Below are 14804 nucleotides of genomic sequence, written 5' to 3' on the forward strand. Positions count from 1 at the left end.
AGAACGACGAGAATCTGGATAACCAGCCCAATTAGCATCAGCATAGGCAGCGAGGGAAGCAGGTTGTCGTTGAGGACCGAAATACAAGCCATGATCAAGGGTGCCCTTGATGTAGCGAAGGATGCGCTTGGCAGCAACCAAATGTGGGGTGCGTGGTTGACTCATGAACTGGGAGATAGAATTGACAAGAAAGGCAATGTCAGGTCTAGTGATGGTCAAATACTGTAAAGAGCCAACAATTTCCCGGAAGGCCGAGGGATTGGGAAGGGGATCGCCTTCATGAGCAATGAGAATGGTCTTGGCTGACATCGGTGTGCTAATAGGTTTACTAAGAAACATATCATGTTTCACAAGGAGATCATAAGCATATTTGAATTGACTAACATGAATGCCGTGGTTTTGAGATGTAACTTGTAAACCGAGAAAGTAGTGTAGAGTACCAAGGTCTTTGATGTCAAAGCCACGTCCCAATGCATCAATAAAGCTCTGTAGAAGTCTATCATCACTACCGGTGACCACAATATCATCAACATACAGTAGGAAATAAATAGTATGCTATCCAAAACGGAAAATGAACAGAGAAGAATCAGCCAAACTCTGTACAAACCCAACTGAGAGCAAGAAGGAGGTCATACGGTGAAACCACGCACGCGGAGCTTGCTTGAGACCGTAGAGTGCTTTGTTAAGTTTGCAAACATGAGACGGCTGAGTAGGATCAACGAAGCCTGGTGGTTGAGTTATATACACATCTTCTTTAAGAAAGCCATGAAGAAATGCATTTTTAACGTCCAATTGACGGAGGGACCAGCCTCTAGACACAGCAAGGCAGAGCACAACACGAATAGTGGCAGGTTTAATCATAGGACTAAAAGTTTCATCGTAGTCAATACCTTGGTGCTGATGAAAGCCTTTGGCCACAAGCTTAGCTTTGTGACGTTCAACAGTTCCATCTGGATTGAGCTTCACACGAAACACCCATTTACAGCCAACTAGGTTCTGGGATGGAGTTGGGGGAACGAGAGTCCAGGTATTGTTCTTCAGCAAAGCATTGATCTCTTCAACCATTGCTGCACGCCATACCTCGTGTTTGGAGGCCTGAGTGTAGCATGTAGGTTCTGCAGATTCAACAGCAGTGAGGAGTGCACGAGAGATGGGATACTTAACTGTACCATATGTTCGTATGTGAGGCTGCACAATGCCATTTTGAAGACGGGTCCGCCTGGGAGGATCCGGTGGTGGAGTTGGGTGATTTGGTGGTGAAAGGGCAGCCGCCGAAGCAGGTGGGGACGCCGGGGGAGGAGCGTCTGGCTGAGAGGACGATGGAGCAGAAGGAGGTGAAGCTGGGACAACGGGTTGGCGGCGCTGGTAGGTCCGGATGGGGGTGGAGGCGGGCGCCGGAGCGGCGCTGGGCCCTGGAGGCGGTGAAGGAGCGGCCGAAGAAGGTGGAGGGGAGCTCGGTGGTGGAGCGATGTTGGGTGCTGGGAGTTGGGCATCAAGGTCAACGATAGAGGAATCTGAGGTGTCGTGGATGACAGAAGAAGAAGGGATCAGCTCATCAGTTGGATTTGGGCCAGGTGTGTTGGGCTGAGAGTGATGAATACCCGGGCTAGTCAAGAGGGTGAATTCCAATGAGCTAGTTTCCGAAACTGATGGTACCTGCAAATTCTTGTAGGGAAAAATTGTTTTGTTAAAAATAACATGCCGAGAGACATAGACACGACCACTCGTTGGATCTAGGCAACGGTAACCTTTGTGTTGAGGACTGTAACCCAAAAATACACACTCAATACTACGACTGGACAGTTTATCAAAAACATAAGATCCAAGATGAGGAAAACAAGAGCAACCAAAAACTCGAAGAGATGAGTAGGAAGGAGGACTACCATAAAGACGGGTGTGAGGGGTATCCCAATTGAGAATGGGAGTGGGAAGGAGATTAATAAGATAAACCGAGGTCAAGACCGCTTCGACCCAAAGATTATGGGGAGCACTAGAGGTGAGGAGAAGACTACGAGTCATCGTGGCAATATGACGATGTTTGCGCTTGGCAAGTCCATTCTGTTGTGGTGTATGTGGGCAAGAAAATCTCTGTTGAATTCCCAGGGATTTACAATAACGAGAGAAGGCATGATTAACATACTCAGTCCCATTGTCACTCTGAAGAATCTTTATGGTATGGTGAAAAAGATTTTGAATCATGGCTACCAAGGTTTGAAAATGAGTGAGTACTTCATTTTTGCGACGCATGGGATAAATCCAAGTGTAACAGGAGAATTCATCTGTGAAAAGAACATAATATCTGAAGCCACTAACAGAAAGAGTAGATGAAGCCCAAACATCACTATGAATAATGTGAAATGGAAAAGTAACAGACTCTTTATTGGAATTAAAAGGTAATTGATAAGATTTGCTAAGTGTACAATCTCTACAAAAGGAATGAAAAGATAATTTTGAACTAATTATTGAACCTAGACGAGCTAAGACAGTTGAAGAGGGATGGCCCAAACGATTGTGCCAAATGGAGGAGTGAATGGAGGCAAGGCTTGTGGAGGAGTGGAGACGCTTGACAAAGTAAGCGGATAGAGACCATCTTTACAAGGGCCCTGAAACAAGAGATGACATGTACGTAAGCAATAGATTTGATAAAAATCCGGAGCAAAAAGAAAGAACACTAGGTTGTCTTTAGTGAAACGAGCTACAAAAAGGAGATTTTTACGGATGGATGGAATTTGAAAAACATTTTGTAAAGTAAATTTGGAAGACCCTAATGACAAGGGAAGATTACCGGTATGGGAAACGGGCATTGAGTCCCCATTACCCGTATAAACATTATGAGGCCCCCCATAAGATTAAGGATTAGTAACAGGTATGGATGTCATGTGGTGAGTGGCGCCTGTATCTGGGTACCAAGTGGGGTCAGGTGCATAGTGGACTCCAGCAAACGGAGCAGCAGTGCTTGGGCCAGGGAATCGGTGTGGGCATTGAGGAAGCCCATGTTGGTTGGAGTGGCAATTAGGGCACCACTGAGGTGCACCCAGGCAGGGGAAGAAAAGGGGCCAGGCTGGGATGCGAATTGCTGCTGGTGCTGTGGAAAAGACGCATACTGCTGCTGCTGGAAAAAGGGCGGACGCGCACCACTGCGGCAATTCCGGCCCGTGGAGTACCGGCCGCCGGAGTGAGAAGGACGAGGGGCCGAGGAGCGGTGGTCACGGCGTGGGGAAGGAGCGGTATGATTGAAGAGCGCAGTGGCCATTCTAGTGGCAGATGTACCAATCTGCTGTGCTTCAAAGGATAGGATGCGAGCTCGGAGCTCAGAGAAGTCAGGGAGAGGTGGGTTTTGGGTGAGTGCAGTGTGGAGCATGCCATAATCTGGTCCAAGGCCGTGGAGAGTAGCAATGACCAAGTCTTCGTCAGAAACAGGCTTGTTGATGGAGATTAAAGAATCGGCAATGGCCTTGGCTTGGCGGAGATATGCATCAACAGATTGGTTTCCTTTCTGGAGATCCAGAAGCTGCATTTTGAGGGTAGAGGCACTGGCAACTGATTTTTGGGGAAAATGGCGCTGAAGACAATCCCAAATGTCCTTGGAGGTTTCGAAACCAATTGTCAGTTGAGCAATATTTTCAGTGAGGGTGGTGGTGAGAGTGCTGACGATGATTTGGTCTTCTTTGAACCATTTGGTGTAGGCTGGGTTGGGGATAGGAACAGCAGGTTAGCCCTCAGAGGGGGTGGACATGATGGTAGATGGGGGAGTAAGTTTGGAACCGTCAACATAGCACCAGAGATCATTGCCATTGAGGTAAGGTTTGATTTACCGAAGCCAAACTAGATAGTTGGTGTCAGTGAGTTTGATAAAGCTGGAAGTGTTTGGAGAGGAGGAAGAAGCAGTGGGGTTGGCCATGAGGGAGGGAGGGGAGGCGCAGAGTATGAAGAACGACTAAGGAAGAGATATTGGATCGAAAAGAGGTAAGCAACCTAAACTATGATACCATGTAGAAAATGTGTTTTCTGTATTCTCAATCTGATTACAATGTACAATTATATAGCTAAGCTAATTGACTGTTATGCTACTGTTACAATCAGCTATAAACACTATTCAATTTTATAAATACAAAGATTCAAAACTGATGATCAGTTTTGATTGCACAAATCTTCAGTTACACAAATCTCTCTAACAAGAAGAGAAATAACAGAAGTGTGAGATCGAACTCCACAAGGCAAAATGCCACCTTCCGTGCTCCTCCTCCCCTCCATCAAAATAACAACGATGTCTTGATAGGTTTTGCTGATGCAGGGTATCTTTCTAACCCTCACAAAGGTCGCTCCTAAACGGGTTATGTCTTTACCATGGGAAGCACTGCGATATCTTGGAGGTCTACAAAGCATACCCTTGTTGCTACTTCCTCAAATCATGCAGAGATTATTGCTCTACATGAAGCCGTGCGAGAATGCATATGGCTAAGGTCTGTAGTTAGACACATACGAAGAACTTGTGGTTTGAAGTCTACCACAAATGAACCTACATGCATTTATGAAGATAATGCAGCTTGTATTGAGCAAATGAAATTAGGTTTCATCAAGGGCGACAACACCAAGCATATATCGCCAAAGTTCTTTTACAATCAGCAACAACAGGCACTTCTAAATATTGAAGTGAATCAGATCCGATCATAGGATAATGTAGCAGACTTATTTACTAAGTCGTTACCTAAATCCACCTTCGAGAAACATGTGAAGAGCATCGGATTGAGAAAGTTATCCGAACTCCCATGATTGTAGCAATCAGGGGGAGATATTGACATCAGGGGGAGGTATGATGTCTACATGTTCGATATCGAAGAGTGAAGGACGTGTTGTGCTCTTTTTGTCCTTCGACCAGGGTTATTTTTGTCCCACAGGGTTTTTGTTACCTGATAAGGTTTTTAACGAGGCAACGATCAAAGCGTCATCACCAAGTTTGAGCGGCACAAGGGGGAGTGTTGAAGGATGTCGACATAGTGTGCCTCTACAAACTAGGGTTTAAGATTGTAATAGGAAAGTGTTATAGGTATTCAATTGTATTCGGATTCTCTTGCCTTTTGTAGACCTTGTAACTCCCTATATAAGGGCTCCTATTATCAATAATAAACACACAATTCCATTCTCCTACAACATCTTAAGATTAATTCATACCTTAAAAAAGAATTATTCCTTGGCTCAAGGGCTTAGATACTATTCATATTCTGGGCAGGCTAAGATACCACCCCAATATATTGAATCTTTGAAAACAAACAAGGAAATAATTAGTCAGTAAGTTAATACATGAAGAGATGGAAAATGGCAAGTAGCTTCAAAACCGTTTCATTACTACCACCTTGATCATTTAATCAACATGTATAAAACTATAAACTAATCCAAGTCTATGGCTTCAAACTGTTCCCAAAGGTCAAAGATGCTGTGATCGTTGAAGCAGTACTGTAGCTATGGCCGGAATTTAGTATCCCAATAGTTGAACATGAACATGATGAGTTGTATTATGACTAATTAAAACAAGTCTAGGTCTCCCCTCTGGCTGCAACCTTTATTTTCAACGAGCCTTGCGTGGTGATAGGAATCAGAATTCAGAGAACTCATGGGAAAAGTTGCCTTTTCAACATTCCCAACAAAAGTTCGTCGCCGCCACTTGTCAATACTTAATTAGGAACGACCTCTGCCGGCAGCAACTAACTTTTATATCTTATTTCCTAATTTAAACCAGTCTTGAAAACTTACCATACAAGGAACTTCTTCATGGTTTTGCCAATCTTCACATAACCCGTTCGGCCGTTCTCGCTAAGAAGTTTCTGTTGTACAAATTATTATGCTCCAGTAATATATATGAGGTTAAACAGTCAAATATGCACTGAATTCCATCACCGTGAATGAAAAGTTCAGATTTTCTTAATACTATACAGTATAACACTCCCATTGCACAAAAAATAGAAAAAGGAACAGAATGCAAGTTGTTTAGCACAGGATTATGAACATAAAAGTATACATCAAATTGCACTAAAAGATTCTTGATCACCGAATCAGCGAGCTCTGATAGGAGTGATAGTTTGAAGAACTTCTTCTGCTTCCAATGCAGAATTCCAAGACCTCTCCAGTGTCGACTCAGACGATGAATGAGTAAGAACAGAGAGGTTGAAGACAACTTCAGCCATGCTTGGTCTTGCTGATGACTTTTCCTGTGTGCATGCGCTTGCCAAGGATGTCAAGCTCAAAGCACCATCAATGGGATAGAAACTCTCCAAAGTTGGATCCATCCATGCTCTCAACCTCTCCTGTTTTTTCTCTCCAGCTTCCAAAACCCCCCTAACATCCTTCCACAACATGATGACCTCACCATTCTCTTTTGTTTCCATGCCTTTCTTCCCCGAAAGCAAAGACAACAGAACAACACCGAAAGAGAAAACATCCGCCTTTGGTGTAACACTGTTTGCAGCCGTTCTAGCCATGGAGAAGTTTGCTATCTTGGCCTTGTATTTGGAGTCAAGAAGTATGTTACTTGTCCTTATATCCATGTGAACGATGCTCGGTTGCGTGTGTTCATGCATGTATTGCAGGCCATTGGCAACATCTAGAGCTATGCTTAATCTCTGACTCCATGTGAGGAATGCCCCAGAACTTGAACCGCTTGAAGATTTATAGTGCAACCATTTATCAAGTGATCCATTTTCAGCATATTCATAAACCAAGAAGCGATCCCCGTCGATCTCAGATGAGATGCCCATAAGTTTCACCAGATTTGCATGATTTACCTTCTGCAGGATATTTAGTTCCTCAGTGACATCTTCCTTGGTTTTCTTCACAGCCAAGACCTTCCCATCAATTACAGCCCTGTATACAGACCCTCCAATCCTACGGTGGTCGTTGAGATTCATGGTTGCCTCCATAATTGTTTTGATATCATAGAGGATTGCCTTTCCTAAATAGCTTGAAACTCCAGGAAGAAGCTTGTCCTGTACAAACTTCAGCTCAATCTTCTCTTCACCTTTTGCTTCTTTCATTCGGAACCATTCAGCGCTTTCCAGAGACAAACTCTTACCATTCAAAAGCTTCTGTCTCTTGTGCAGACGACGAGTGTAAACCACGAAAATTGCCAAAAGAGAAGCAACACATAGAGCAACTCCCAAGCATATGATGACAATAAGCATCAACCGGTAGTTGTGTTTTCCATGAGGGGGTAGTGGTTGGAATAGAGCAGGCAACTCTGTCAGTGGTATCAGCACCGGTTGTCCCACTACTGCACTTGAATTGCTGAAGTCCCGCTGGTTATTTGCGTCTGAGATCTCAAATTCTTTAACATTAAACTTGGCACCCACTCTAAAGATGTCATCATCAGTCTGCCAGACATAAGTGATGAGATACTGAATTAAATCTGAGTTCGTCTTCGAGGGACATTTGCAGAACAAAGGAAAAATCACTTTGTCACCAATCTGCAAGTGGGTGGGAATCAGAGCTGGATTCATCTCTTGCACTAACGGCCATTTGGTGAGATTCTGAAATGTATTGATCGAAACCACATAGTAGCTATCTCCACTCTTGATCGGATAGGTAATGTTTGCAAAAGACCGGTTTTCAGTGCAACCACAGGTGATAGGTACTAGTAAGAGTTGGCCTGCAACCAATCGGGTCTGACCTGTGTAACTGGAAGCTAGATTACTGGCCTTGGCAATTGATGAGACACTGACCCCAAATAGATCAGATATGTTTTCCAGGTTCATATACCCTGGAGACCGTGCAAAGTAAGTTATATATGTTTCGCATGAAGATGGTGAATCTACTGCACATGAAAAGTTTGTGGTCGAGTTCGACTGTGGTACTGGCTGGGCTAAAATTTGAGTGGTGAAGAAGAACAGTAGCAGAATACAGACTATTGATGAACGTAGGATGGAGACTGCCATTGCCACAAGCTAGTATGGCGTATGGAGGCTATCAAGTAGTTATTGGAATATTTGCTAGAAAATTCACCAAGCTAAAGATGAGCTTTCAGTCCCAAATTAAAAAGATATAAAATTTGATATTTATAATCCAAGGGACCCCTGTTTGTAGCTTCAATTTGAACAAGTCTTCTTTCTGCTGTTCTAGCATTGGTCATCACAAAAAAAATTGCAGAAGTATCTTTCAGGTCACTCTTACGCTTTCAGCCACAAAATACATCCAAATGAAAGCAGCTTTCCCGTACTTGACCATTTTCTGCACTATAAAATTTCTTCCTGCTAAGACATTCAAACATATCAGATTAATCTAAAGCACAAAATCAAGTTAGGCCGGCAGCTTGTCCGTCCCTACTATCATTTCTATATACAAAGTCAACAACTCAACATCTGAAAACCAATTACTTGATGGTCCACCAGAACTGAAATTATACAGCAAGAGAATATCCTGATAGTTCCGATTAGCAGGGAACCATTGGCATCAAAATCATGAAACCATTTCAAGATAGGAACTGACCTGATACGGAGAAAATAATTGCAGGTTGCTTAGTGCTTATAGGCCTCCTTAATTGCCCTCAAATTATAGGTTGGCCTGTTGGAAAAGGCCAATCTGTTGACACTTGTACTTGATGTTAAGACAACAAAAACAGACAACTGATTATTTTAATCAAAATAACCACACATTAGATGCTAAGCGGCTGCAAGAGGGATTTACATAAGATAAACAGGGGTGGCTTGTAGTAGTTTAATGAAACTAGCTGTGTTACCGTTTTCGAAACAAACAAATAACCAGGCAACTAAAGAGAAAACACATTTTTACCGCAGTGGAATATGGAAGTTACATGTGTATAATTTCTAAGATGCTTGTACTGATTTGATGGGTATGCAAGTGAATAGGTGATCCCTAGCTTTTTGGTTGTCTCTGTTCAGGTAACCTATACTTGGTGCCTTTGAGACCATATTGAATATTTCAATATAAAAGCTTTAGCTAATAGGTGGAGAGAGCCAGTGAGTATACAAAGCCTGATTAACTCAAGTGCTCAGCCTATATAACGTACAGAAGCAAATGATCAGGCAATCCATTTTTATTGATAACTAAACACGAGACTCTAAACTCATTTCCATTTAACCATTGCATCAGATACAATATGAGACAAAAGTATAGGAACTGATAAAGGGCTTTTACTCCCCAAAAGAAGAAGCTCAGGCTATGAAGTGTAAAGCACAGACTCAACCTATGTACAACACCCAAGCAAAAATTTTAGGCAATCCAGTTTTATCAATAATAAAAGACGCAAGACTAATTCATTTCCTTTTAACCATGGAATTCGATCATAATGTGAAACAAAAATAGGACCTCAGAAAGGGTTTTTAGGCCTGTAAAACACCCATAGGCAATAGTTGCCTGTTGGAAAAGGCCAATCTGAAAAAACTGGTACCTCTGTGTAAATAGACAAAACATACAAATGAAGATTCCAAACAAAAGAGTTTGAAATCAGGATACTTGTTTAATAACATCCACAGAATTGGTGTGAAACAGCAACTCGAGAGGGATACATATGAAGATAAAAGGCCAACCATGGTAGATAACTGCAGTAGCTATACTTCCATAGTTCCATTTTGTATACAAGCAAATAGCAGCAATTAAAAAGAAAATACATTACCAGAGTGACTATATGGCATACAAACATATAACCAGGCATTAAAGAAACACATGAAACTTGATTAATTTCCAGAAAAAGACATTAGACTTGATTTCATTTTAATCCACCATGAAGGGGGAAAATGCCAGTACATATTACAGAAAAATACAAGCACAAACATCTTCAAAAAGTACTGCTCTAACTTCAAGACGTATGTCTTGAATATTTGGCTACAAAGTGTATCATTGCTCTTTTCAATAATCTAAAATACTATTTACCAGCTGATGTAAAGCTACTGGAGTAAATAGAAAAAACTTTTGAGAGATCAGCAGAGCTAACCGTCCATATGTGACCACGCAATGTGAGTGGAAGAACATCACTTGTTTCCTCGCAACTCTCTTCTACAGCGGCAGCCTCTCTCCGCTTTCCTTCCTTCCAAAGACTCTTTACAAGCAACTCTTTTGTGGCAGCGTCCGGCAGCAAATTCAAATTCCTCAAGTCTTCAAAAGCTCTCCATGCAAGAGCAGCTCTCTCACACTTACAATATGCTTGAATCAGTACTTTAAACATATAAGCATCTGGCTGGACTCCACTCTGCCTAACCATTGCAAATAGTTTTTGCACAGTTTTGATGTCCCCATTTAGTGCAAAATGATGCATCAACCCAGAAAATGTCTGGATATCAGGGCAAATCCCACTCAAGCTCATCTCTTCAAGTACATCCAATGCATCAGAATCCCTCCCGCATTTGGTCAATGTCCGTAATAGAGATGAATACAGAAGCATCAGATTGAAATTTGATATAGGGCCACACAGGTTTCTATCATTGTGAAAGACCTTCAGAGCAGCGTCAGCATTCTTCGAGATACCATAAAAGTCAATGATCAGCCTGATTGTTGAAAAGGGCAATCTCATTTGCTCCATCCTTAATTTGGATAAAAGTTTATCAACCAATTCAGCATGTCCATGGCGTGCTAAAAGGGTCATCATCCTTTGAACTGTGTAAATATCATGGGTAAAACCTGGCTGACAAGCAACCCAACAAAAGAATTTCCAAGCCGTTTCTGCTGATTTAAAACTCCTAAGAATCTTGCATACTAACCGAGTAGTCCACACGAATTTTGCCTCCTCTAATGCTGATACCTCATCAGGGCTCCAACTTTGCAACGCATTTGCCAGTGATCTCGGGTCTAACCATGGTTTTAACTGAACCCCACTAGGCTCTTTACCTTCGCCAGCATGATCATCATCATCAGCAGCAGCATCCTCGTCATCTCTATCCTCCTCATCATCACAACTATCATCACAATACCCTATACTCTTGATTCCCTCATTAGGCAGCATTTCCCTCAGAAACTCTTCAGTCTCCTCAATAAACCCCGCCTCTTGAATTTGTTCCAACGATAAACGCATGGCTCGGCCAGGCAACAGTCCATCAACCCGCATTTCCTCAAGTAAAGCCTTAACTTCCTCAAACTTTTTCGCAACAACGCACGCCTCCACCAAAAGCAAATACTGGCTCAAAGTGCGCTTCACCCTCATAAAAGGCAACACCTTAAAAACCTCCATTGCAGACCTCCACTTCCCACAATTCACCATATGCTCAATCATCACCGTATAAGTCCTACAATTCGGAAGCGCCCCTTCTTCAATCATCCTAGAAAAAACCCGCACCGCCTCACAGTCCTTCCCCATTTGCACATAAACCCTCATGACAATGTTATAAGACTCAGCGCACACACGCTTCTCCGACCCTCTATACTCCTCCCACACTTGAAGAACCGCCTCCACGTCCCCAACAGCAGCTTGCCACTGCATAAGGTTCATAAAACTCAGCCTAACGTTCCGAAACCTCCCGGCATTGACAGCCTCAATGAGGTACTTGAGCTCCCCGGCTCTTCCGGACTTGGCCAGAACCGTAGCCAACGCATGAACCGTGTTCTGGGTATGCATGAAGTCGGGGTTGGACTCAAGCGTTTCATTAAGCAAGAGTGCAGAGTCAGCGGAGGGAGCAGAGCGGAGGGCCTGAGTGACCACAAAAGAATCCAGGAGTCTGTCATTTGCTAAATGAGCAAGAGAGTTTGGGGCACTGCTGCGGAGCTTGAGACGAATGGAATCGATGAGTTTGGCGCGGTAGAGGTAGTGGGAGAGCTTGTTGGGAAATGGGTGGCGAGCGTAGGGGCGAGTCTGGTGATGGGTGAGGGTTTTGATGAGGTTTAGGCCACGGGAGAGGTGCTTGAAATGCATGTCAATACGTCGAACAGGTGGTGTGCATTACTGAGAGTAGCGAAACAATTATTGACCCCGGTGTGGATTGCGAGATTGGGATTGGAGATTGGGCCTGACATTAAGCGGAAGTAACAACTGAATTGAAGTTGTGGCATACTCCCCCATATGTAGTGCAAGGGTTGCAGTGTCTGGGTTGTTGATGGTATGCGACTACCCTCCTACTTCCTCTAATATGATCACGTCACACTATTTGCCAACAAACTCTTCTCCAATGTTTTGTGACGAATTTTTGTTGGTTTTACTTTTACCTATGAATATTCCGTATTTTTAATTTAAAAAATAAAAATTAATGAGTTTTTTAGAAAATTTGATCACTTAATTTTTCTTACATATATTTATCAGTAATTTTTCTTTATTTTTTTTTTTTTGAGAAGGGAAAAATTTCATTACTAAACGGCCAGAAGGCCACGTATATCAGATGCTGTCTCATACTTAGGAATTAAATGGCACAAGCTGTCAAGCAAAAGACAGGTGACCCTCACTGTATAACATATTCGCTCACTTATTGAGCCTATAGACAAGACACCAAATCCTCACTACAAATCTCTCAATAAAGTAAACCTAGCTGCCTAGAGACCTCAATTGGTGTACAACTAGAGAAAACAAAGAAATAGGAAGTGAAGACTCAGTGCCAAGTGCTAGGCAAAGATAAAGTAGGGAAACTAAGTTTCCCTTTGCCCTTTGCTCGAGGGCTAGAGGTCGAAGCACCTGTAGTAGGATAGGTGAGCCTCAGAGTAGCAACACCCTGCAGCTTACCAGACCGGTGTTGCTTGTTCCTACTGCCCAAGGGACGACCCAACTTCTTCTTCAGAGTAACCAGCGGAACATCATTGTCCATATCCCTCAATCCCAGAGCATCAGCCTGCAACGTTGGAATTTGAAACTTCAGTGACCTAAGTGATTGACAATGTAATAGTTGAGTGACTAAAGTGATATATTTGAAACTTCAGTGACCAAAATGTCGAATGAGTCATAGTTGAGTGACCATTTGTGAAATTTTCCTCTTTTTTTTCTCTCTCATGCAGCCGAGAGAATGGTTTTGGTAGGGGAGTTTCTAGGCGGCCGGGCAGCTCTCGGAGCAGCATTCGGGGTGCTGTTCGATGTGGTTAAGGAAGTAATATTGCTTGATAAGTCTACGACCTTTAATTCCATCCTCAAGAACATCAAATCCACTCTAGGCTTTTTTAAACCGGTGATCGAAAATATAGCAGAGCAGAACATGGAATTGGGTCTCCCGGAGGAGGAGATAAAGTATCTCATAGAAGTGATAGAACAAATGGAGGAGGGCGTAGAGCTCAATCGTAGGTCATCAAAAGTTAGTAAGTGGAACTGCATGAAATTTCAGTACACGGACCAACTTGTGGAACTAGATGGGTCTAATTGAGAAGACTGCTTGATGTATTGACGGTGCAAGGAGTGAGGGATGTGAAGGAGACTCCGGTTTTGGCAAGGAAAAACGGTGACCAACTTGTTGAGTCGGCGAGGGATGGGAAGGAGACCTTGGCTTTGGCAAGGAAAATAAACATGTTGGTCAAACAAATTGAACGTTTCGTAAACGTTTATCCTCACAAAGGTGACCGTAAATTTTTTGTCCCTAAAGGTGACTTCCTTAGAAGTGGCCTTCCAGTATTCTATTATATTGGCATTCACAGTATTAAAATAGCAAACTGTAAGCAATCTAGAAATCTAACCCAAAAGTTAAAACTTATTGGTTACGGGTTATGAGTTTAATTTCATGCAATGCTTTACTTTATTCCAATATAGGATAACACTTATATTTTACACATGCAGTTTCAAACATCTTTCTTTCTCCTTTTCTCCAATTATCAATATTCATGTATGATTTGAGCATAATCTTCTTTAGGGAAGTTAAGATGAGTTTCAAACGCAAAAAAAAGGGGGAGGAAGAAGTCGATTTTCGGAGGCAGCCCAGTCACATACTGAGGGCCAAGTTTTGGGGACATCCAACTCTAAGAGTTTTCAGTTTCAAAGAGTTGAAGACTGCTTGTAGGAATTTTCGGCCAGACGGATTACTTGGTGAGGGAGGCTTTGGAAAGGTTTTCAAGGGTTGGGTGGATGAGGAAACGCTTTTACCTTCAAGTGTTGACACCGGAATTATCATTGCTATCAAGAAATGTAACCCAGAATGCTTCCAAGGCCTTCAATAGTGGCAGGTACCGTATATTTTCATTACTCTAGCGTATTTTTCATTTTTGAACCTCTTTTATAGCTTATCATATCACGGACCATTGGTATATTAGGAAAATTAAGAGAGTTTCTATTGGGACCTCCAAATCTGCTCACTTGACCTCACTCTATGATAAATTATTAAATGACAATAAAATGACTATTAAGGACAATAATTATACTAAAAAATATTATATTTAGTTTATGTAGACTTTCCAATTCAATAATATTAGATTGTATTTCTTATTATTTTCCTTATCTATTTTCATTTTTCAATTTCACTACATACTCATTAAAGCATTCATATATATTTAATAAGAATTAAAAATATGATTAAGATCATATGACATAAAAATGTATGATATATATATATATATATGTTGAATGCATGTTGGTGAGTTTAGGATTTATGACCTAAATCTAAGTCAACCAATTATATTTACAAAAAAAAAAAAATCTAGTAGTGTAGAAAACTAAAAACTAAAAATATTTAAATAATTAATCAAGTGATACAAAAAAATAGAGAAAAAAAAAACATAAAAAACAAATGATTTTTTTTTGAGAATATTTTTTTTTTTGCATAGAAAAAATAGAAAAAAAAATTTTATAAAAAAAACAGAATAGTTCATGGCATTTTCTTATTGATTAGACATTAATTTTTGAAACCCAAGTTTGATTAAGAAATGTATATTTAGTTAAGATTTATAGAGTGATTAAATCATTGAAG

General features: G+C 41.7%; 3 protein-coding genes across 3 annotated transcripts; all 3 read right to left on the reverse strand.

Moving 5' to 3' along the window:
- Nucleotides 1–2875: 2875 nt before the first annotated feature.
- Nucleotides 2876–3517, reverse strand: LOC112183745. Its single transcript, XM_024322082.1, has one exon. It carries the CDS (start codon nucleotides 3515–3517, stop codon nucleotides 2876–2878), a length of 642 nt encoding a protein of 213 aa, XP_024177850.1.
- Nucleotides 3518–5666: 2149 nt separating this feature from the next.
- LOC112188227 (serine/threonine receptor-like kinase NFP) lies at nucleotides 5667–8541 on the reverse strand. The gene is made up of 2 exons (XM_024327310.2): nucleotides 8476–8541; nucleotides 5667–8237 (listed from the first exon to the last, which is right to left on the reverse strand). Exon 2 carries the CDS (start codon nucleotides 7923–7925, stop codon nucleotides 6051–6053), a length of 1875 nt encoding a protein of 624 aa, XP_024183078.1. The 5' UTR covers nucleotides 7926–8237; nucleotides 8476–8541; the 3' UTR covers nucleotides 5667–6050.
- A 1142-nt stretch (nucleotides 8542–9683) lies between these two features.
- On the reverse strand, nucleotides 9684–12092 carry LOC112188944 (pentatricopeptide repeat-containing protein At5g66631). Its single transcript, XM_024328185.2, has one exon. The coding sequence runs from the start codon at nucleotides 11846–11848 to the stop codon at nucleotides 9872–9874; it is 1977 nt and encodes a 658-aa protein (XP_024183953.1). The 5' UTR covers nucleotides 11849–12092; the 3' UTR covers nucleotides 9684–9871.
- Nucleotides 12093–14804: the final 2712 nt, after the last annotated feature.

Source organism: Rosa chinensis, chromosome 2, assembly GCF_002994745.2.
Source record: "Rosa chinensis cultivar Old Blush chromosome 2, RchiOBHm-V2, whole genome shotgun sequence".
In the NCBI taxonomy this organism is placed as follows: domain Eukaryota; kingdom Viridiplantae; phylum Streptophyta; class Magnoliopsida; order Rosales; family Rosaceae; genus Rosa; species Rosa chinensis.

Coding starts and splice junctions, on each gene's coding strand:
- LOC112188227 (XM_024327310.2), bottom strand. CDS start 7,925: ATGGCAGTCTCCATCCTACGTTCATCAATAGTCTGTATTCTGCTACTG.
- LOC112183745 (XM_024322082.1), bottom strand. CDS start 3,517: ATGCAGCTTCTGGATCTCCAGAAAGGAAACCAATCTGTTGATGCATAT.
- LOC112188944 (XM_024328185.2), bottom strand. CDS start 11,848: ATGCATTTCAAGCACCTCTCCCGTGGCCTAAACCTCATCAAAACCCTC.